At 45.9% G+C, this 24,973-nt stretch overlaps 1 protein-coding gene across 3 annotated transcripts in view; it reads right to left on the bottom strand.

Moving 5' to 3' along the window:
• Positions 1-24,973, bottom strand: part of EPB41L4A (erythrocyte membrane protein band 4.1 like 4A) — a 205,719-nt gene that overhangs the window by 24,629 nt on the left and 156,117 nt on the right. For 2 of the 3 annotated variants that reach the window (XM_084780051.1, XM_084780052.1), the window contains exons 14-18: positions 9,885-9,975; positions 5,630-5,713; positions 5,002-5,115; positions 2,313-2,360; positions 1,377-1,454 (exon numbers count right to left, since the gene is read on the bottom strand). In XM_084780051.1, the coding sequence (XP_084636177.1) occupies positions 1,377-1,454; positions 2,313-2,360; positions 5,002-5,115; positions 5,630-5,713; positions 9,885-9,975 (415 nt within the window). The remainder of the gene's footprint in view (positions 1-1,376; positions 1,455-2,312; positions 2,361-5,001; positions 5,116-5,629; positions 5,714-9,884; positions 9,976-24,973) is intronic. The other variant, XM_084780053.1, reaches the window with a different exon arrangement.

The following is a 24,973-nucleotide window of genomic DNA, read 5'->3' as shown; positions in this document are numbered from 1 at the left end:
GACAAAGTCAGATATCAAGAACCAGTCCTTTGTTGTTCACAGAAGGCTTCCTGACAGGAGGAGAGAGCTGCAGGCGTCAGTGTTCGGCTCTGATACAAAAGGAGGCATCCTGGTGAAAGATCAAAGGCTAACGCGCTAGACGGAGGGGCTGGAATTAGCATAGCACAGTGGGCAAGTGGCAGCTGAGGAAGGGCGACCCGCCTTTCTGCCCGCCTTTCTTGCACACCGTGGCCTGCGGAGGCAGAACCTGTATGGGCAGAGATGGAAGTTGAGCATGCGTCTTCCTCTGTGCCTTAACCTCTCGGGATATGGGAACTTGTGTGCTCCTAGGGCAGCACTGCCACAGATAAACTTAACCGCCAAAGCCTTTAGGAGCCTTCCTCTAGTATGTGTGAGCACGCCTTGAAACCTGCTTCTCACCACTCACATTACAAAGTACATAAGCATCTGAGCATTCAGAAAGAACCACTAAGAAAGCCGGTTTAAAAAAAAAAATATTGTGGGAGACAGAAGTAACAGCCTCAGGGAAGAAACAGCTGGCAGGGACACGGCCAGCACTGTCCGGTCAGCAGTGGGCAATGTAAGGGCCCGGTGGCAACCATTCAATCCTGCTTTGTTTTTAATAGTAAGCGTTGCCCTTAGCACATTTGGCTCCGAGAAGACACTGTTTTTTAAACAGGTTATCTTCTGCGTAGTTGAGAACAGGCCGTTTAGGAACACAGTTTAGGAAGACACGAAATAAAACATAGATTCTGGCTTGATGAACGAGCACAAGTTGTTAAGCAGAAAAAGCAAGCAATCTGTTTTGTTATGTACAAAACTGCTCGATCTTCCAGTGGGAAGAAAGCACCTAAGGGAGAGCCGCCTCTCGTAATTGGATTTTCACAGATACGGAAACTGAAATTGTTTCTTCGAGGAGTGTCATAACACGCAGAGATCTTGGGGCTATCGAGTGTAACTCCGTCCTCCAAGAGGGCTGGAGGCAGGAAGCGTTCCTAAGCAAGGGGCCCGTTCTCACAGTGTCACCTGGGCTATGGGCTATTATTTCACAGGCTATCCTATCCAGAGGTACTTCAATGAGAAATCTCCATACAAATGGCAAACTCCTCCCCATCTTAGACAAATTCAACACACATTATGCCCTAAATATAGAATTATCTTTAAAAAAACAAAAATGTACTTAACTATCAAGTTATTTAATGGTCTTGATCTAGAGATACGAAACTCAAAAGGCAGAGGTTTCCTAAGTCAGTGATGCAAAACAGTGACCTTTGGGTAAAGAAGGCAGGCTGACAAGTGCAGTGCGTTCTAGCCTCTACCTCCAGGGACAGCCTCTGATGTCAGCGTTCTAGGGACGTGCGGCGTTTGGGTGTTACCTGTTTCGCTTTTTCCGGTGCTCTCTGTTAGAGTTTTCCGACTCACTACCGCTGCTCGTATTACAGCGTGATCGTGACCTGGAGACAAAAGAAAAAACAAATTATGACAAACTATAGGAAGGTTCAGCAGGTTCTCCAGAAGGAATTTTGTAGAAAATCACTCGTCTAAACACAGAGAGACATATTATTCCCCTCCCAGGAAGAAGTATTTATGGAGCGAGGTCTACATCTCAAAAAGCGAGGCAGGAGGAAAAGGAAGGAACATTAAGGGAAATGCTGCGTTCCCAGGAAGGACTCGGAAGACCCATCATGCCTAACAAAACCAACACAGCAGAGCCAAACACACACATGGAGAACAAAACACGCATGCCAAGTCTCATCTTCCCCAGCCCTTTAGACAGGGGTGGGTAGACCTTATTGACACAGCTTTGAATTTGGACTGATCATGTGACAGTTTTCACCAACAGAATGAGGTGTCGGGGATAGCCTGCAAGTTCTGAGACTAGCCCACAAGGCCACTCACTTCTGCTTCCTTCCAGCCAACCTCTAAAGAAGCCTGCGCCTCCAACCACCCTCCCAAGATGCTACATGAGAGAGGCCCTTCAGACAACACAGCATGGGCCACCATCTGACCTGTGCCTGTTCAATATACTTACACACACACACACACACACACACACACACACACACTGTTTGTTGTGGCTTTAAGCTGAGTAGTAGAGGGACTTATAATACAGCAGTGACGTAGCTTGAGACAGCTCCTCAGAGGCACAGAAGGAATGGGAAATGTCAAGGGTCAGATCCTATGGAAACTGGAGTTAAACACAGAGACTGGAGATCCAGTCATAAAGCAGCAGACGGAGAGGGGAAGTCTCCACTCTTGCCTCCACCATGAACGTCCTTTCTCCTCTCTGGCCCCTCCCTTTGTTTTCCTACCTCCTCCTCTGCTTTAGATCTGAGTCCTCTCCGCTGTTATGAGCTTTCCTGGGGAAGAGAAAGGAAGGTGTTACAGAGAGCTGCATTATCTCCAGCAAAGAAAGTGCACTCTCACATCAGTTAACTCAGATGCCTTCCATACTGGTTCACCAGCCACACTTTATGTCATGTGGATACGCCCAGCCCCACGACAGCTCCCAGAAACACACCACACCACCAGCTGGCTTCAAGAACGCAGCTATCTACAGCGAGATCGTGGTCTATGTGTAATGCCCATGTTGGATAAGCTACATTCATCCAACAACATGGTTACCTGCGGCTTTAAGGTCTGGAATCCTCTATGCCAACTTTCAGCTGATTCCAGCTCCCACTTGGATGCACTTCCCAACATCCTGCCCTTGAATTCCTTCTCTCTTCTATGATAACCTCATCCACCACAACTTACCAACCTACGCCTTCATTAAGATTTGGCCTTTATTATCTCTAACCCTCTCCAACACACTGCTTTCTCCCCACAACTCCTCCTGCTTCCACTTTACCTTTAAGTGCTTCTAATAGGGCATCTTGTTAAAATAAAATAAAATAAAATAAAATAAAATAAAATAAAATGCAGGCACTGAAGCCAGACCACGTGAATAGGAGACCCATCTTCCCCACTGAAGAACTTTGTGATTCAAGCTACTCGGTGTTCTATTTTTAAATTTTTTTATTGTATGTGCATGGGTGCTCTGCCTGCGCGCATGTCTGTGTACCACGTATGTGCCTGGTGCCCTCAAAGGCCAGAATAATGTGTTGAATCCTCTGGTGGAACTGGAGGGACGGGCGACCGTGAGCTGCTGTTTGGGTGCTAGGAATCAAAGCTGGGTCCCGGAAGAACAACCAGTGTTCTTAACCACTGAGCCACCTCTCCTGCCTAGAGTGCCTCAGTTTTAATAGAGCTTCCCACAAACAGTTACAAGGAGGAAGAAACTTGGGCTGGACAGAGGGTGCGGCAGAGAGGAAGCCAAGGACCTGAGTTCAGTTTATCAGGCAGCTCACAGTGACCCGTACCTGCAGGTCCTGCACTCACTGCAGGAGCCCGCGCCTACACCTACCCCTTTCCCACCACACAGACGCAATTTAAAAATAAACAAAACAAACCTTTGAAGCGTAATGCATTTCAAGTGAAGAGGATCCGCGTCCCCCTAGGCTGCCGCCATCCCTGCCACTCACCCATCCTCTTCCTACTCTTTACCTGACCCCCTGAGCTCGGCCTGTTGCTTCCCTACTCAGCTGAGGTTTCCGTTCGGCACTGACAATTCTCAGTTCTCCTCTAACCTGCTTTTCACTCCACCGTCTTTGCAAAATGTCCCACCAAGTATCCAGGTTTTCTGGAGCAGCCCCGAATAGCTGGCTGCGCGTCAGCGGCCAGAGGGAACCGAGTAAGAATACGGCCGTCGTACCGACAATCTGCTTCCCTGACTTCATGCTTCCATCCCTCAACACGCTGACACCTTTGCTCTGACCTAAGCACTGTTTCCGGAGAGTGCTCTCAACATCTCCTTCGCTGCCCTTTAGCTAAGGTGCCTCTGCATTAGCTTGTCCCTGCCTTCTCCTCCCAAAGGAAAAGGTGGCATCAAATACGCTTCCATCTTCCCTCCACCTGAAATAAAAAGCTTACCAATATCTCCCCGCCACTTACGGAACTGACAGCAGTGATTAGCTCCCCCACACCCCCACATGCCAAATGAGTACCAAACTTCTCAATCGTCTTCATTAACTACCCGCTTACCTCTCACACATATTTAACTTTTCCAGCCAAAGCCCTTTTTGTAGCTTTTAATATTATCAGCATACACTTTTTCTTAACATCATGCATTCATTAGTGCTTGTATGTGAGAGGTCACAGGGCAGCTTGAAGGAGTTGGTTCTCTCCATCCACCATACTCATCCCAGGATCGAACTCGGGTCATCATACTTGGCTGCAGGCACCTTCACTTGCTGAGCCATCTCACCTCAACATAAACTTTGACTCTGTACAAGTGCTCTTCTTCCACCTGCCCCTCCTTTACTTCAAAGTCAAACTTCCCGAGAGACGGCTAAATCCTCAGCTCCATCTCCTTCTCACACCATCACCCAAATTTTCAGAGGAGTGGACATGGCTATTTGACATCATCAGGCCTTACGTCATCCCACTGCCTCTAACATGCTTCAAATGATAAGACACACTGATGTACAATCCCCACCCTGGTATTGATTTGGAGGTGGCTACGCATCCACGTGAGCTAAGTCCCACATGCATTCTATTCTTCTCCACGAGACAGCAGGCTCATAGTCTCTGCTTACACAGCAGTGTCACTTTAGAAGACAGAATGGAACATGCTAGCTTTAAGTGTAGCTCTATTTCCCATGTAGTAACATCCAGCATGTATTCTGATACAATGCAATACCCATTGTATAGCCAGCATATTATCTATGTTTCCAAATTAGTCATTTCAAATACAGAAAGCAAGTGACTATCAGTATTTTATAAAAACTGTTTCAAAGAAATACTTCAGAATCCCTAACTTTTTTTTTTTTTTTTTTAAGAATAACCTTCCGGTTCTCAAGAGGAGACAAACAGTAATGGCCTTCTGAGGCTCACGTTACAAAAGCATGCTCCCACCGGAAGCTTCTGATCACACAGGAATCAGAACCGTGCTCAGCTCACCTTCGCCTCGTGGGCTGCGAGGAGTCGTTGTCGCTGCCGCAGGAGAGGTTTCGCTGCCGGGAACAGGGGAACTTTGGTGATTTAGTGCGGTCACTGGAAGAGTTGTAGAGTCCACTAGAGTGAGAGAAATGGGTCACGTATCAGCTTGGGCATTTTCATAAGTCAAGAGTGGAGTGGTAGCATTAAGTCATTTGGATGTTTTTTCCCCCCAGAAATATATCCTTACTGTAGAGCGGTGGCTCTTCAGCCTTGCTAACGCCGTGACCTTTAATACAGCTCCCCATGTTATGGTGGCCCTCAACCATGAAACTATTTCATTTCTACTTCATAACTGTTATTGCTACTGTTATGAACTGTAATGTCAATATCAGGTATGCAGGATGTCTGATCTGTGACAGTCCCCACAAAGGAGCGGCAGCAACCCGCAGGGTGAAAGCCGCTGCTCTAAACCATCACGGCCTTATAGGTGATTTCTGTAGGCACACTGATTTCCTTTGTGTTGTTCTAAAAGGTTTCACGTTAGGAAACATGCTACCGACTCCCATGTCTGCATTTCCGGAAGCCACGGAGCAGTTCGTTTCCTGGACTGGGTAAGCCGTGGCAGAGCCCTCTGAGCCAGCCTCCTTACCTCTGCGGTCCATTCTCTTCCCACGGGGCATGAGATTTGCTTCTTTGGGCGTCAGGGCTGTTTTCATTCTTTGCTTTCTTAAAACTTGAACAATAAAGAATAAAAAATGAGTTGACCAAAAAATAAGTTGTTAACTCACCCTGATTTATTGAGAAGACAATAAATGTTAAGATGTGTATATACACATATTTCCTTGCTTACAGCTGGGACTCAGTCCACAAGAACCGAAGCTGGCTGATTAATAAGTGTATTTCTCCAATATGCACTTCTATGTCTCCTCCCTGATTCTAGCTGCATTGCTTTACATGAAAAGACACCAAGCTGATCAGTTGTTAAGAAACTTCTTTGTGGGGCTGGAGAGATGGCTCAGAGGTTAAGAGCACTGCCTGCTCTTCCAAAGGTCCTGAGTTCAATTCCCAGCAACCACATAGTGGCTCACAACCATCTGTAATAAGATGTGGTGCCCTCTTCTGGTGTACATACAGGCAAAACACTGTGTATATATGATAATTTTTTTAAAAAAGAAACTTCTTTATAAAGACTCTACCCTAGTGGGGAAGAGAAGATGGTAGGAACTGGGTGAGCCCCAAACTAAAGATGTGTGGAAAAACCTTATGCAAAACCACTAGTTGGGAAGTTAATTTAAAATTAGAATTTAAGTCTGGGTACGCTGGCAAATGCATTTAATCCCAGCACTTGGAAGGCAGAGGGAGGCAGCAAATGGATCTTTGAACTCAGGACCAGGCTGGTCTACACAGGGAGTACCTGCATGTTGTATGTTATATATAAATATAATGATGCTGTATTATATGTGTGTAATTATACATATGATATGCATTTTAAAGGGAGTTTAACTGGAGTATTCCTCATAACTGACAGTACTTTCTCTGGAAGCCACGGGTTATTAGAAGAAAATCTCATATTAGGTGTGGGATACCTTCCTATGAATTTTGGTCAGAGAGGCCCCAGAGGCACTCAAGTCAACAAAAGCTATTGCCATTGTTTTTGGTTGCCCACTGGACAGTAAGACCCCATTGCTGAAGATAACAAGCCAATCCGAGTGCAGGACGTGCAGAAATCAAGCTAGAACTGATCTGGAAACCTTTCCACTGCCGACCAACTTTCACAGTGGTGAGTGACGCAGGCCCCTGGGAGAGAAAAGCCACCATGGATTGACTAGGGAGCATCTTGTGCTCTGTAATCCTGACTTACCAGGCAACACGTGCCCACTGTAAAATAACAGCACGGCTGCTAGAGATGCTAACCAACTGCTTTCCGGTTGGATTTGAAGCTGCTCTACAAGAAAGAATACTTGTCTAATGGGGGAAGGGGAGGAGAGAGGAGAGGAGGGGCCTTCCCAGGAAAAGAAGTAATAACTACCACCAAGTAGAGAAAGGCAGCAGAGCTGAAAAGGAGGAGAAGCTGATGTTGTGGTTTGAACTAGACTGGGCCCACACAGGCAGATGTGTTTAAATTGGTCCCAGGTGGCAGAACTGTTTGGGAAGGGTTCCGTGTGATCTGTTTAGAGGAGGTGTTACCAGTCTCAAAAGCCCATGCTATGCCTAGTCAGTTCTCTCTGCCTCCTGCTCGTGGATCAGAAGCAATCTTTCAGCTACTGCTCCAGTGCCACGCCTGCTCGCCTGCTGCCATGCTTCCTACCAGGAGCTCTAACCCTCTGCAACTGGAAGCCACAACTTAAATGCTTTCTTTTAGAAGCTTCCTTGGTCGTGGTGTTTTGTCACGGCAACAGAAAAGTAACCAAGACACTTGGGCATCCATTCACATGAGGCTGGCATTCTTTATGGCAGTGGCCAGATGTCCTGGCTCCAAGTTTGGCTCTGAAGCCCTTTAAAGTTCACTCTGGGCAGGAGCAGGCTACCCTGTCTGACCTCTGTCCAGCTTCCGGATAGCTTGGCTCCATCCTTCCGGATCGGAATGAGTTCTGAACGCCATTTCCTGACCTGGTATCATCTTTCTGCCCTAAGAATGTAAATATAACCGTGTTGTTACTCAAGCCCAACAAGTTGTTTTAGGAACGCTTAGGGAGACAGATGAGACTGGCAGAAGGGCATGGGGGTCACTGCCCCCTTCCTCTGGAGTCTTAGCTTGCAGAGAAAAAGAGTGGCTTTGCTGCTAATCCACGTTTAATCCTGGCCCTTGGAGGGACCTGGATAGTTGTTACAGAATATGACTGCAGCAGAATTCTTAGTGACAGCAACCAAGAGGAGAAAGGGGAAAGTGACCAGGGCGTTGCAGAAACAAAAGAAACAAACTTCTGTTGAGACGATACATCCATAGGAATCATATATACCTGTAGAAGGCGCATCCAACAAAGGCAGGCATGTTTTCATATATTCAATTTCATAGGTTCAATATATTGTTTAATAATTTAAAACCTAAACTTCAAAGATCAAATTTCCAAAGCAAATGCTTCTCCTTTTGAAATGAGAAGATGTAAGAGAAAAAAAAAAAAAAACAACCAGTGAAGATCCAACACAGTACTGTGAAGTGTATGTGTTTACTAAGGCAGAAAGGAAAAGTGAGGAGGCAAAGAAGGGAGATAGGGAAAGAGAGAGAGAAAAGGGGAATCATGAGTAGATGACCGCTGAAGAATAATGAAATCCCAGGTGACACGGCAGGTGGCGGGATCACTACACTTCTTCTCCCTTCTTGTCTGCAGCCTGGCTATCGGCTGCAGTGAGCTGCAAGGGGGACTGAGCTCATTCTAAGAGGCGTGGGCTCCGAATTTCACAGAAAGTCACTGTTCTAGTGTTGGGTACATCACGAGCGTGCCCTGCATGCGCAGGGGAAGCTGCCTCCACCCGGCACTGTGAGGCCAACCAGGAAAACACAGTTCATGAAGACACAGTCGAAGGTAAAGAACACGCCATTCCAAAGCGTTGGTCTGGAAGGAGAACGCCACAGAACTGAAGACGAGAAAAACAGGCCAAGAAATGTAGGAGAAAGATCACAGCTCTGGAATCCATCCCCCCCTTTTTTCTTTCTTACTGAGGCGGGGGTGGTGGCCCATACCTGTAATCCCAGCACTCAGGGAGGCAGAGGCCTCTGTGAGTTCGAGGCCAACCTGGTCTGCAAAGTGAGTCTGGACAGCCAAGGCTACACAGAGAAAGCCTGGTCTACAAAGCAAGTCCAGGACAGCCAAGGCTACACAGAGAACCCCTGTCCAAAAAGACTAAAAAAAAAAAATCTTACTGGAGAATCATGCTTTATTCCTCAAAGACCAGCTGAATGAAGGTTCCATTATTAACTAACAAAAGGCAGATGGAGCATGAGCTAAGGGGTCTCCGCAGGGCACACAGCCCTGACTGCTGGGGCTTCTCCATGAGGCAAGTGGGGGCGGCCTCCGTAGGGAAAGTGAGCTCCTGAAAGCGGCTCATTGTGTGTTGATAACGCTGCTCCATGGACATAATTGGAGAGAGGAAAAATTACTCCGAAACGCTCTTAACAGACAGAACAAAGCTGATCTTTCAGGAACCAATCCATATAGCATATTAAGGAAGAGGATTTTTTCCAGTGGGAATGCCACCGCTGGGAAAAACGATGCCAGGGACCACAGCAGATCTGCATGCGTGTGCAATCTCTGAAAGCTGAGGCACTGGCACCTCTAAGGCTGTGCACCTCTCTCCATGACAACAGTTCACTGCACCACGGTACGCAACACAGCACATAAAACAAAACCAGCATCCCTTTGCTTCCACCAGTTCGTTTGAGTTGGTCCATTGCATCATGACTTTAAAATCCACGTGCAGACCACATACAGCCTGTGACACCTTCCATGAGGGACTGGTCTCGGGGTTTGTGTTTTGCTGACCTAATGATACATTTTTTGGCTCAGACAAACATCTACTGGAGGCCCTAGGTTAAAAGTGCCAATCAATTAACTCTGGTGCTCCATATTTGACCACCTCCCGTTGGTGGGGAGGCCTGGTGGCACTCAGAGAAAGAATAAGCAGGCTACCAAGATGAGACTTGATAGCCTATGACCATATAGTGGGGGAGGAGATTCCCCTCTGTCATAGACCTAGGGGAGGGGAATAGGGTGAGAGCGGGAGGGAGGGAGGAAAGAACAGGAGGATACAAGTGATGGGATAACAATTGAGATGGAATCTGAATAAATTAATGAAATAAAAAATAATAATAATAAAGTGCCAACCAGTTACCAAAGCGGCAAGATTCTTAACCTTGCCAACGAGGGCAAGAACTTTTATGACGGCACATAACTGCACACACTGACCTTTTCACTGGCGAAGGTGCAATGATTTTAGTTGTTCCTTCATTTTCCCCATTCTCCAAGTTGGCAGTTATCCGGTTTATGTTGTTGGATCCTAGAAACAACAACAACAACAACAAAGGAAAGATGGAAGACAGAGGGAAGAGTGAGAAGAAAAACAAAGACACAGGATAATGATTTGTAAATGCAATTACAGGGCTGGGTGATGGCTCAGTCAATAAAGTGAGTGCCATGCGAACATGGGGACCAGAGCTGGGTCCCCAAAACCCGTGCCAAAAAAAGCCAAACACACTGGCAGGTGTGGTCCCCGTGCTGGAGAGGTGGAGTCAAGCATGTCCTGCCTAAAGGCTCTACAGCCAGCCTAGCATAATTGATAAGCCCCAAGTCCCAGAGAGAGACCATGCCTCAAAAAACAGGTGCACCACCACCAGGGAACAACATGTAAGGTGCTGCTCTGGCTTCCACAAAACGTACTCACAGTCTAACATGTAAACACACTCTTACACAAAAATAAAGAAGTAAAATGCAATTTTGGGTAATTTGTGGCACATTTTATTGATAGATTATGACTTCAAGTAAATGATCAACCACTCAGGAAACCTGAAATATTACCATCAGACACAGTGCTGCTGCAGGAGTCTAAGCTAAGACTCTTGAAGAATATTAGTTAGTAAGCCCTCATATTATGGACACTAAAAAAAAAAACAGACTCTGAAAGTAAGATTCTAGGATATTCAATACCACATTTGACCATAAAATATTGCTAGTTCTTGAGAACAGTGCAGCAGTTTTTTAGCCTGTCATGACTGACCCCATATGAAGTTACAGTGAAATTTCCCCAAATTAAAGGCTCAGAGAACATCCCCAATGGCAAGAAGAAAAGTATGCATGCACTATGTGCATTCATATAAAAAAGTTTTCCAACATATCTTTTACAAAACACGCCCCAAAACCTAAAGCTGAATTTTAAAGTTTATTCTGCCACTGATTTGCATACATGCCTGATGAGCCAGCAGAGGGAGCCCACAGCAGACACTTCGTAGGAACTCCTGTTAAAAATTCTGGATCTCAGGGCAGAGACCCACGGACAGAAAGAACATGTGTGGCTCTGGTGGTGACTTCTCTCCAGCATGCACCTCACTAAGAGGAGACAGTCTGGATGGGAGGGGCAGCCAGCCAACATCTGGCAGGCAGGAGCATCCTCCCCAGGGCTGACCCTGAGGGCGTCTTCTCAGGCAGAGATGGAACCCAGCCATACCCATCACCACCTGCTAAGCAGTTGTCAGGGAGATAGCTGGGAAAACTAATAGACACTGGTATTTACCAGAGCTTAGTGTGTGTCAGGTACTGTTCTAAGCAGTCCACGTACCCTCAAAATAGCCTAGGAAAGTGGGCACTGTTATCACTTTGCTTTACATATATAAATAGGAGCCTTTAGGGCCAGAGAGATGGCTCAGCGGTTAAGAGCACTCGCTGCCCTTGCAGGACCTAAGTTCGGTTCCCAGAACCCACACAGTGGCTCACGGCCAACTGTAACTCCAGTTCCAGAGGATCTAGCACCCTCTTATGACCCCCATGGGCACCAGGCATGCATGTGATACACGTATATACATATATGCAGGTAAAATACTCATATGTGTAAAATAAAATAAATAAGTATAAAAGGCCCAAGCCTTGCTCTCTCCTCTGCTCTCCTCTGTCTTTCTATATCTCTCCTCTTCTCTCTCTCCTCTCTGTGCACACTCTCCTCTCTCTCTCCCCCTCCCCCTTCCAATAAACTTGCATTTATATATTATTTAAAAACAAAAACAAAAAAATGAGCCTTTAACACTACAGCTCCCCAGCCAACTAGCTTTGAACTGCCTTCAGCCCAGCCACAAAGATTTAAATCTCCCTCACCCCAACACACGGATGCTATCTGTGCTCCATCTAAATACCACCCACAAATAGTGTGAGTCAATATAAATTAAAGGTCAACTGGGAGAGAGCGAACTTGTCTACCTAGTTATTAAATTTTGAGGAGAAATGGTTAGAGGACACTAGATGAAAGTGATTAAGTAACGTGACTGTCCCCCCACCGCCACCCCAAACAGCTGTCTGTTAGACTAAGGAAGATTGGTGAGTCTAAGAGACAAGACAGAGTCGGGGCAAACCCAGGGAAAGCTGGGCACACAGCTCTGGTGAGCACGGTGCCCGCCTTTCCTCAGCCCTGTCTCAGCAGGTCTTACTGGCAATAGGTGCCTTGTCAAGCGACTCTCTCCTTCAGTTCAGAAGCAGCAGCTGTCAATGCAGGAGTGCCTTGCCCAGGTGTAGCTAGCTACTTGATTTGGGGACAGTTCTTCAGCCATCTTGTAATGTCAAGATTTGATGATGAGCACATACACATTTTCATTGTCAAAAACACATCTATAGTACTGCCACAGACTTGTACACAATTCAGAACTTGCCACTTGTCAAGCTGCAGTCAACTCCCTGATGTTACTCAAACAGTGTCATTACTATGCATTTAGAGCTGGAATTTGGGTGAGCACCTGACCCTGAAATGAAGACAAGAAACCACGTTTGGCAAGTGAGAAAGACTTATATACCGGAAAAGTGAAAGGACACAGAATGTCCAAATAGAAGACGTTTGTGCCATATTAATAACTTCTTTTAAATACTTTCAAGTATCAATTTGTAAACTTAGAAAATATTTATTTCTATGTTCCATGTGTGGCTATTTTACTTGAACGTCAGTGTGTGCACCCTGCACATGCCTGGTGCCCGCAGAAGGCAGAAGAGGGAATCGTATCCCCTGGAGCTGGAGGTTCACATGGCTGTGAGCCACCACAGGACTGCTCAGAGCTAAACCTGTGCCCTCTGCAGAGTTCTTTAATGGCTGAGACCTTGCTCCAGCACGCCTACTCCCAATCTGTAAACCTTTATGTTTAATTTCATTTTACTTAATCCTATTTTATCCTTTCCATAACCTTTGGTTTAAAAAAAAAACAAGTATATGCTACTATTTTTTAAAAAAAATATTTGTTTATTTAAGTATACAGTGTTTCACCTTCATGTGTGCCTGCATGCCAGAAGAGGACACCAGCTCTCATTATAGATGGTCATGAGCCACCATGTGGTTGCTGAGAATTGAACTCAGGACCTTTGGAAGAGCAGACAGTGCTCTTTACCTCTGAGCCATTTCTACACCCCTATATACTACTATTTAAGAAAAAAAAACAGGAAACATCATGCTCATTCATTCTCAACACAAGAAATCTGAGAGTTTTAGGAAATCAACCATCTACCCCAGCACAACCTAGCCGAGGAAATACTGTGTTCACAGAGAAAACTGAGCCAGCCGTTGGAAAAGTTTCAGTTTTATCCCCACCCTGGCAGTACAAAGTCACCTTCCCTTAGTCACACCAGCTCTTCACTGCATATTTCAAGATAAAATGGCAAAGTAGAATAAATTAGCAAAATAAAAGATCCCTTTTCTACTTCCAAAGATTACAGTCAAGCAGGAGAATGGCCCAGAAGAAACTTCTCTGTCACCTCAGAAGGTCCCCATTTGGCAGATCACAGCCTTGCTAAACTGTAAAACAAAAGCAAGTCTCAAAACACTCTTGCACTGGAAACTGGATGCTTCTGCATTCGATGTCCCATTATTTAAACTTCAAACTCCTGATGTCAGCCCATCCAGACAAAGAGGTCCCTCCTGCTCTTAGGCGTTTCTGGCTTCCAAGTCCCAAGACATCAATTTAAGCACATCTTCCTCCTCACGGTAGGCCTGACTTCTCAGCATCGATTTGCTACATGTCAACTGCAAGATCAAACAAGGCGTCTACTAACAATGCTAGAGGGAAGATTAAACAGATGGGAGTGGCGGTGAAAGCTACCAGGAAAACACGGCAATGCACAAAGGAACCTGCCAGAGTTTATGTGCTAGTAGCTTCCTCTTCCCACTGCCCAGCCTGGGCAGGCCGCATCTTCTTACCGGTGCTATCCGTAGATGGGCACACAGTACCTCTTCCCCAGCCCTCTGTCAGAGCTGCAGAGATGCCCGCATCCTGAGTCCGTGGCAGCCGGAGACATTGTCTCCAGCTGGGAACACCATGTTCAAAAACAAGCCACCAGGGAGCCAGCCTTTACTCTGGAAGAGTTTTGAGTTTGGCTCTCCGGAGACTTGTAAGTTACGCCAGTGTTAGAAAGTCTGCCCGAAACAGGAAGCATCCCGTCCCTCGACCTTCAGGGCCCAATGACACCCCTTATCTCTGAATGTCTGGATGGAATCAAAAGAATCTCTCGCACCCAGCTACTTATTATTTTTCCTGAGACGTGAGGGCACAAATTGTGCCGTAGGAAGAAAGAGCTGCTATCCAAATTCCTCAAGGCACTGAATACCCTCAAAGCCCAACAGGACCCTCCAACTTGGAATAATGGATAGAAAACCCTTCCCAGCCTCCTTCTCTCAAACCCAGGGTAGAGGAGTCACTGGCCTGCCTGCTTCAGCGGCTGGTACTGGGCCACTTACTGCTTTATATTACACAAAGCACATGTAACTGCATAAAAGGACTACCTTAAATTTTATTTTATTTCATTGCATGCACCACCTGTGCTTAGTGCCCTTGTAAGCCAGAAGATTGTGTCAGAGCCCCTGGAACTGGATTTATGGCAGGTGTGAGATGATTGATATAGGTGCTGGGAATTGAACCCAGGACCTCCGGAAGAGCAGCCAAGTTCAATTAACCACTGAACCATCTCTCTGTCCACAATGGTTACGTTGAAAAACAACAATAACAAACAAAAACAAAAACAAAGCTTTTGATTGATTCTTTGTGAGAGTCACAAAGAATGCAACCCAATCCCACTTACCTTCCCATCCCTTCAACCTCCCCTCTGCCTTTGCAACCTCCTCCAACCCAAAACATAAAGTTAAAAGCAAACAAAAACACAAAACAAAGCATAAAAACCATCTTGTCATGGAAGCTGTAATATGTCACAGTGCGTCCCCACAGTACATATACCCTTTCGTCCACACATCTTTACTTGCAAGTGTTCATGGCAGTGAGTCACTGCTCTGGTTTGAGGCCTCTGGCTTCCGCTACACCATCAATACTGCATCCTCACAGGGACTCCTCTTGGAAAACCTGTTATTGGCTGTGTCATGGAGATCCTGCCCCCTAGGATCTATAGGACTAGTCCGTTTACATGCTCCAGGAGTTCATAGGTGAGGTAGATGTTGGGGTGCACCAACTCAAAGCCCTGGATCTGGGGCTGGGTGGTGGCTGAGGTGGTCAGCCCAGCCCACCAGCTCTCTCGAACCGGCATCATCAGGGTGAGCGCTCCAGCATTGCCCTGGTTAGCTCATCCAGTGCTGCAGCCGGCAAGGGTCAGGGGCAACTCACTCTCTCTCATGGCCTTGGGGCCAGCTCATCTGTACCCATGCCACCAGAGCCGGCTCTACTGACCACACAATCAAGGGGGTGGGGCTCTCCCGAGCGCTGTGGCCGATGAGGGGCGGGGCCAGCAATGTACAGGCCTTGGACATCAATGTGGTCCCAGGTGCAGCAGACCAGAAACATCTGCGTGGTCTTTAGTGGTGATATGAGCCATGCACATCAACACAGACCCAGACACTGCCCTCAGAGGGCCATGGGCTGTGACCTCGCCATGGCCTCAGGTGGCCTCACAACAGGCCACCCCTCTCCACCTTCTCATACCCAGTTCCCCTCTTTGCATAATGCTCAAACCGTTCCACTTCTTTCTCTATCTGTCCACCACACACTTGCACACTGTAGAGGCTCCTGCTGTGGGCGGGGCACAGGGCTAGCAGGCCTCTGGGTATCCTCTGCCTTCTGCACCAATGAGTAGGACCCCAAGGGTTACTTTTAAAATACTTATTTAGGGGCTGGAGAGATGGCTCCAGTGGTTAAGAGCACTGACTGCTCTTCTGAAGGTCCTGAGTTCAATTCCTAGCAACCACATGGTGGCTCACAACCATCTGTAATACAATGCCCTCTTCTGGTGTGCATAAAGACAGTGTACTCATAAACATAAAATAAATAAAATTTTAAAAAATACTTATTTAGTTGAAAGAAAGTTGCTGAAGGTTTTTTACAATATATATTTCCCTGTTAAAGTTCTTCCCTGTGAGGTTGCCACCCAGTGCTATTTAATTTTTTTTCAAGCAAAGAATTTTTAAAACCTTTGCAACTCAATGCATACACACAAGATAAAAAATAATACTTTTTCATTGAAAGGTTAAATACTGTGTGCGTGTGTGTGTGTGTGTGTGTGTGTGTGTGTGTGTGTGTGTGTGTGTGTGTTATGGCTTGGTTATCAGGACAGTGCTAGCTTCCTATGTGTTTGGATGAATTTCTTCATCTTCTATTTTGGAATAATAAGTAAAATTGGTGTTAGTTTTTCTTCTTTGAATACTTGATAGTATTTGCAATGAAGCCATCTGATCTTGTACTGTTCTTGGATGTGAGACTTTTTAAAAAATTATTACTGATCCATCTTTTATAACTCCATCATCTTTATCTGCAACAAAACATGCAAAAATAATAATAATAAACATCTCTAGCTGTTAAAATGAACTGCTGGGGCTGGAGAGATGGCTCAGGAGGTAAGAACAGTTGCTGTACAAGCTTAAGGACGGGAGTTTGACCCTCCAGCACCCACATAAGAGGCCAGGGCATCTGTGCTCACATGCACCTGAAACCTTTGTGCTGGGGGCATGGGGATTTCTGGGGCTTCTAGTGGAAATGGCAAGCTCCAGGTTCAGAAGAGACCCTGTGCCATAGAAACATGGTAGAGGGTGACAGAGCAGGATGCCTCCTCTGGCCCTCACACCCTTAAGTATAGACACACATACCATATACATATACACCACACATATACATCTCTCTCTCACACACACACGCAGAGGCACATACAAAATTAACCTCAGACTCGTTACTACATATACGGGTAATAGTAACATGCCATAGTGACACCAATGTTGACAAAATATTAAATATAGGAAGTAAAAACTACTAGAAGGTAGTTCTCTTTTTAATATTTATTACTTATGTATGTGTGCCTGCATGAGTTCACCTGTACATCATGTATGTTAGTGTCCAGAAGGCACTGGACCCCCGCTGAAACCGGGGTTATAGGAAATATGGAGTCACCTGACACAGATGCTGGCAACCAAACCTGTGTCCTCTACGAGAGCAGTTAGCTCTCTTAAGACGCAAGGCATCTCTCTAGTCCCTAAACATAGAGCCTAATGCAAAAAAAAGGAGTCTTGTTTTTCCTAATGGCCACATGTATTATATGTAACTAAGAATTTTTACTTTTGGGCCAGTTGTGGCATGTGCTTCTTTATTCCCAGCACTCAGGAAGCAGAGGCAGGTAAGATGAGGCTCTTTTGGGCTGAGGCCAGCCTGGTCTACATAGCAAGCTCCAGGCCAGCCAAGGCTACACCGTGAGACCCTGTCAAAAAAGCAAAAACAAACAAAAGGAACAGATTTTACTTTTGGGAAACTAGAGAGATTGCTCAGCAGTTAAGAACACTTGCTTCTCCTTCAGGGGACTAGAGTGTCATTCCCAGCACCCACATCAGTGGCTCACAACTGCCTGTAATGTCAACTCTAGGGGCACCAATGTCTTGTCTGGCTTCTACAGGCACACACACACACACACACACACACACACACACACACACACACACACATAACAAAATTAATCTGGTTTGTTTGTTTCTTTTTTTTTTTTTTTAAGATTTTTAGTGTTGGTTGGACATGGTGGTGCACACCTTTAATCCCAGCACTCAGGAGGCAGCAGCGGGCAAGAGTTCCGTGAGTAGGCCAGCCTGTCCTATAAAGCAAGTTCCAGGACAATGAAGGCTTCACAGTGAGACCCTATCTTTTTTTTTTATGACTTTTTACTAGAATGAAGCAATTTAATGACTATCACCATTTTAATCCCATTGATTTTTAATGCTGAGACTTTTTAGGCACATAAGCAAGTAGAGATACAGAGTATTCTGCTACGTAAGGGGTCACACTGACGTCCCAATGCACCTCTAAAAATTACACATCCAGTAGTGACAAATCATAAGCAATTATTCTGAATATTCTGTCAGGTGAAAAGTCCACTGGGTGTTTTGTGGTAAGGCAAAATGAGAAAATGACTTAGAAAAGGATCTGTTTCTTGATAATTAGAATCACTTACTTCCCCAATATCAAGCAACCAAGGAGGTTTGAAGACACAAAGACAATAGACTTCAGTTGGAGGAGAGCTCTATTTTCTTTTGTAAAATATGGGAGGACCCACTGCGGAGGGCACACTGGGGACAAGAGCCAGCATGTCTATTACCACAGAGAGATTTCTTTCAGAAAAAAAAAAAATCTAGAAATGTACTGAATCTAAACTATGTGTGGCCTAAAAAGCCTTCATGATGTATTCCCCACTCTTCTAGCAGGAGCCAGGACACGTGACCCCAAACAGAGCTCTTCAGAGTGAAGAAAACAGCAGAAGCAAGGTGTCACTACCTACCTCCAACCCGCCCCGCAGAGTGGGGGCAGACACAGATGTCGGCGGGGAGAGGAGGGAAGAGAAGAGAGGAGGACGGGAGGAGGGGAGGAGGAGGGGAGGAGGAGGGGAGGAGAAGGGGAGGAGGGAAGAGAAGAGGAGAAGACAGGAAGAGGAGAAGAGGGGAGGATGGAAGGAGGAGAGGAGGAGGAGAGGAGGGGAAGAGAGGAGGTAGAGAGGTGGAAAGACAGACAAAACACAGACAGGAAGCATAACATACAAAGTAAAAAACAAAAGCCACACCCTTTGCCTTCTAAACTGCATTTTATTGTGTTATTTATATATATATATATATATATATATATATATATATATATATATATATATATATATATATCAGCTTTGAACCTAGGGATGAATGAAAAATTTACTACTTTTCTTCCTACATACTCTACCCTAGGAACTACATAGACCAGCTAGAGAGCTACTATGCTAGTAGATGTCCTTCAAAACTGGCTTCCTTCACTGTATCACCATAGATGACCTCTAGCCACATTCAAATTATCCTCCTTTTCCCAAGGGTTTCCTCCTTCTCCTTCCTTCTTCTTCTTCTTCTTCTTCTTCTTCTTCTTCTTCTTCTTCTTCTTCTTCTTCTTCTTCCTCTCCTCCTCCTCCTTCTTCTTCTTCGTTTGTAGCGATGTAGCCACAGTTGGCCTTGAACTCACAGAGATCCTCCTGCTGCTGCTGGCATTAAAGGGGTGGTCATCATGTCTGTCCTTTGTTATTGCTGTTAAAGACTCACTTTATTTTATATTTTATTGTTTTATTTGTGTGCCTGAGGATGTATACCCATGGAAGCAGGAAAACAGCTTCAGACCCCTGATGAGCCACCGTACAGGGATTCTAGGATCCCAGGCCCTCCCGGCCCCCTGCACACACCCCCAATCCTCTGACCAAGCAGTGCTCTCAACTGCTGAGTCACCTCTCCAGGCCCTCTCCTCTGTAAATGCCAGTGCCCCTCTGACACTTGGCCCGCCCTGTCTGCCTGCACTAAGTCTGTCATATCTCCAGGCTGTAAATGGTGAAGGACACAGAGCTTGAAATACCGATGTGTTTCTCCTCTTTGCCAGTTTACGCATCACTAGCTGATTTAGTGATTTTGAGCCTCCTGGAATCCGTTCTCTCATCTGCAAAACGGGCACCACCAACCATTTACCAGTAAGACAACTTACAGAAGGCCCTTGGCATAGCATTTACAAGTGCTAAATAGTTGGCATGTGTTTGTACGTCTCAACTTGTAGAGATTAGAGGCCGTGTTTAGTTTCATTTATTTATTTTGCTGCATGAAGTAGGGTCTCGTGTCACAGAGGTGCTCAATAAATTCTTTCTAAATAAGAAGGAGAACCTAACTTCTTTGTAGTAATTTCACTGAAGTTAAGGCTTGAACGTGAACACATAATAGGTTTTCAGTTTTCTCCTTTTCCAATTTGGCTAGTTATGCTTGGAATGCCAAGCACTCAGAGAAAGAGAGTGCACACTGGCTTCTCGGAATACATCTAATCAGACTGGCTATACGTTAATAAATCTTTTACGCAGAGCAAATAAGCACCGGCTTCAAGGCAGAATAGAAAAGGGTGTGAACAAAGGGGGAAGACCTTGAACAAACACATTTACCCAGTGCGCGTTGCAACTGCCATGTTACTGTCCCCTTTCGCTTGGTAAAATGTCATCCCTCAACTCTTAGATCATTTCTTTCAGAAACTGGCTGACAGTCAGGCATGGTGCCTCAGCTCTGTAAAGCCAGCCCTCCAGAGTCTCAGGCAAGAGAAGCACATGTTCAAGACCACCTTAGACTTGTACAAATTGAGTCCCAGCAGACTGACTTGCTATTGCTTCGTAAATCATCAGGATGTCTGCTGAGGGCTGGCGAGATGGCTCAGCAGGGACGAGGGCTTGCTGCCAAGCCTGAGAACCCAAGTTCAGTGCCTGGAATCCACACGATGGAAGAGGAGGCCTGACCCCCTACATTTTGTCTTCTGACTCCTACATATGCACATGGGGCACCTTGGCACAGTTCCCTCCACCCTGACACATGCATGCGCGCGCGCGCGCGAACACACACACACACACACACACACACACACACACACACACACACAGATAGAAAAATAGATCTACTGAAGCAAGTTGTATCTGCTGAAGTAAGAAATTGCACACCAGGAGGGAAAAGCAGGTTTATGTATTTTCAAGTAACTCTAGACATTTTATGTTTTACATTGACTTTTTAAAATTTTGTTCCCTCACATTCTAAATATCTGGGTTCAGATCCTAGTCTGTTCTTGCTGTGTGTTCCACTTTGAATGAGTGTTTAATGTTTCTTAACATTTATTTTGGTCTCCTCATTAATTTAAAAAAGAAAAAAGAAAAAAACATCTCCCTTACAGTCTTCCTACAACTGTTATATCCAGTGACAAAGGCAGCTCTGATTAAAAAGAGATTGGATATGAAGACCCCGAGCGATCTCACAAACTAGAATTCACTGATACAAAGTCTCCCTTGCCCTCTGTGCAGCAGTGTGGCCCCACAGTGTTTCTCACAGTCATCTCTACTTTTCCTGCAAACCAGCTGTTCAGGGCAGTACAAGGCACCACAGTACAGCCCCACGTGCTTGGCTCTGCGGAGCCAAGTGACTCATCCACTGCATCCTAATTCTCCTTCTCTGGAGGAGTTTGGGAGTTCTTCAGACATGCCGTTCTTACCACAGACTTACAGAGGGCCACACTTACAGAGGGCAGTCCCATCTGCGCTATAGTTAGAAAACTCACAGGAGCTGGGATCCCCATGCTACACGGGGCTCTTCCAGCGGCAATGAACATAGCTCCTTTCTTCCCTGCCTCACCTCCTCTCCCTACACCTACTATAGCCACCCTGAACTCAGAAAACTCCAAATCTTTCTCATATTGGAATCAAGAACCAACGTGAACAGAGCCACGCAGATCCATCCTTTCCAGACTTCAGGGCCCGATGGAAACGTGATCACAGTCTTAAGAGTAAACCAGAGCTACAAATCTCACGTGCTCTCTGCTCCAGAATACCTACTGCAGAACTGCAAACAGCTCGAACATACCCTTTAACTGCTGCCTGGGGAGGGGAAGTGGGGCATGCTGGGATTGTATTTAGCTAACGGAGCGCTTTCCTAACTTGAAATCAAAGCACAGTACCATGAATCCTGACAACAAGCCGGTGCCCAGGCAGAGCCAGTCCCCACCACTGGCTCCCAAAGCACAGGCAGGTTCAAGAAGGGGCGGGCCCACAGCTGTGTGAACACAGCTGTCGAAGGCAAACACAACTATACAAGCCTCCCAGGGCAATGCCGATCTCTTCCCTGGTTCTCACCCAGAGGGACAGTACTCATTTCTGACTAGGAGCTAGCCAAGAGGTAAATTGTGAGCATCATTTGGTCAATTTTAACTAAAAGAATTAATTTAAAAGTGATACGGGAGCAAAGGTTGTTACAATTAATATGTTCAAATTGGCAATGAGGATCTCATTTAACCTTTGAAGGGGGGTCTAAAAAATCTGCTAAATTTTTTTTTAAATATAAAATGCTATGTATCTCCAATAACAAAAAGTGTATCTAAATTATTTGACGTCACTTTCTGTATATGAGTGCTTTGCTTGCATGCATGTATGTGCACACCATGTGTGTGCCTGGTGCCCGATGGGGCCAGAAGAAGACATCAGATCCCTCAGACCGGAGTTACTCATGGTTGTGAGCAAACATGTGGGGGCTGAGAACAGAGCCTGGGTCCTCTATAAGAGCAGCAAGCACTCTTAACCACTGAGCCAACTCTCCCGCCCCACAAAGATATATTTCACACAATCTGGGGTAATAGTTTTCACAGATCCATGAGGCTTATGACGTGGCAACAACCGTGAGGACAGTGACACTTCCCCTAAAGGCTTTTATATCTTTTTCGAGTTTGCTCCTTCCAACTCTGAGTCAGTAAGCCAGGGAACATGAGAGAACTTTAGGGACAACAGGAGTCCTTAAACTTTACATATCCAATTCCTTTGTTTTATGGGTATTGGGATGAAGGCCTATGCTGTAATGTCTTGTTACAGTTGGACCAGAAATTATTTACAGCCATATGCCTTTCCCGCATTCCCTTTCCCTTTCTTCATTCACCACTGCACAATTTCCCAGCGGAAAGCCTTGCATAATGAGGCAGCGAGCAACCTAAATTCTCCTCAGAGCATCCCTGTCTCAGGCTGGAGACAAAGCAGAGATATGATCTCAGTGGATTATCTAACTAATCTGTCACATTGGAAAAAAGTAGAGCCAGGATCGCGTTCTGTCCAAAACAAAGTTAGCATCGTGTTAATTCTCTCCCCGGCTACCGCACAGCCGTGTAGGTTCAGCCGCTTTGTTCCCATGCCCTGGAAAGAGAATTAACACCAATTTCTTCCTTTTCCTGTCCTTGGCTGACCCGGAGAAGACAGACAAACACGAAAAGCCCAACAGGTGTGAGGGCTAGCATGTCCTTATCTTTTTTCAGCCTCCATCCTCTCACTTTTTCCAGACTCCAGCCCCGAGTGATTTTTAAACCAGACATCCGCCTCCAAGCTGATGAACCAGATTCCCTCAGCGGCCACTTCATCTCCTCCATCTTGGTTCCTTACCTGCAATGTAACCTACTTCCAACCCTGCAAGAGCACTTCCTTCTCCGTGAAGCACTGTCTGCAATCCTCTCTAACACCGGGCAAGCTGCACAGGCACAGAAGTCCCCCGACTCCCGGCTGTGAAAACCCAGCCCTGCTCATAGAGAGAACACCACTGAGCCCGGAGTGCTCCCTGTTCAGTAGCCTTGCCTCCCCCTCGCAGAGCCTGGGTGGGGGTGGGGGGGGTGGGATTTGACCTTCTTTGTCTTCTTCTCTCATTCTGCTGGCTTCTTGACACTGGAAACATCCCTGACATTCGAGTTTTGTAAGATTTTCTAGTATTGTACCATTAATTGCTCCAAAAATCACATGCATACTTTCTAGAATAATATCCGTGTCCTTAGCTCATAGCCTTTGGAAGCTATATCTATTGGAAAAATAAAGGTATGTTTGAAACCATTTTTCCAGCATCCTGCTCTCCTGGCAATTATCTACCGGGCTTTTTAAAGTTACAACACCAAACAAATTAAATAAAAATTCAAATAAAATAGATCTTCCTCCCATTCTCCACTTGCTCCGAAACACTTCCCCTAGTAGGCCACCGCTAGTGCTAGCTTGTAATATGCCCTGCCTGCGTGTGTGTCTGCACAAATATACCCCACCCATAACTTCTGCATGTTTACACACACACACTCACACACACACACCAGGAGTATACTACCCAGGCCTATGTTGCTTTGTCCCCTCCCCGACTCCTTGCTTATGCTATATCCCAAAGATCATTCTACACACTTAGGACAGCCATGTTTGCTCTTTGGTCCGCAGATAAGGCCACGCTCCAACTGTCTAATCTAAACACTCAGGGTCATAGCGTGGGATGCCATCTGTAGAGCTTAAGTACGGAGCCGGGCACATAGGATGCTCACTAAACGTTAGCTACTGTTGTAGCCTGCTTGTCCTGCTTAAACCCTGCAGCCCCTCCGTTGAGACACCCTTCAGTTCCCAGCATGACTGTAGCTCCTGTTAACACAGCTCTTGGCATATCACAAACCATTGGACTCCAAGTCTCCATTTTGATCTTAAGGTGAAATTCAGTTCAAGTTCTCAGGCCCTACGTGCCTGAGCCCAGGAAGGTTCAATGCCTTCTGCTTAGAATAAAACGATAGATGATAAATGCATCTTCTGCTTGGGTTAAAGATAAATGTTGTTCTATTAGAGTTAAGGCCGCAACATCCTGCTGTGCTTCTTACTCCCAGAGAGCTGGAAAATCCCCAAGAGCTCTCCTACTCAAAATCCTAGCCAATCAGCTTAAAATGCTTTGTCTAACTACCTGGACATCGTGCTCAAAACAAAATCGGTTCTTCTTGTGTTTAACTGGTCAAAATGATAAAATGCCACCCTCCCTCTTGTCACCTGGTTATGATTTTTCTTATAAAAGCCTGCTTCAGAAGCAGACCAATGTCACAGTTTGGCTCCAGAGTCCACTGTGTCCCTGGCCACGGTCAGTCTTGGGGTGTGGCATTCTACTAAACCATCAGTATCTCACTGACTCTGGTGCTTGAGTGGTTTGTGTGGCAATCCTTGTATTCTAACGGTTAGTAGAGTTCTTTTCCCTTGGTGGGCTCCTTCTGAAGCCTGGCCGCCCACAGCAAGTATTGTGAGGCTGTGGCATCATAGCAACACAAATTCAAGCGCTTTTTGGATTTCTTTCGACAGATACATAGACCTTGACACTGTGCATTCCTGGGCCAGTTTCTGTGTCCTGGGTTATCTAGGTAGTTAGCATGTGCCTACGACACAGCCTGCTCATGCGACAGAGGTGCACTTGTTGAGCGTACTAAGAATTCCTCAATCCAGAGCCCTGGTGTCCCTGTGATGTTTGTTCAACAACGTTGACAGCCCTCTCTGCATCCTTTGTCCTTTCTTTG

Source organism: Acomys minous (genome assembly GCF_964271855.1).
Source record: "Acomys minous genome assembly, chromosome: 4".
NCBI classification, from domain to species: Eukaryota; Metazoa; Chordata; class Mammalia; order Rodentia; family Muridae; genus Acomys; species Acomys minous.
The sequence above is the reverse complement of the archived record's forward strand: the minus strand, read 5'-3'. Positions and strand labels throughout refer to the sequence as shown.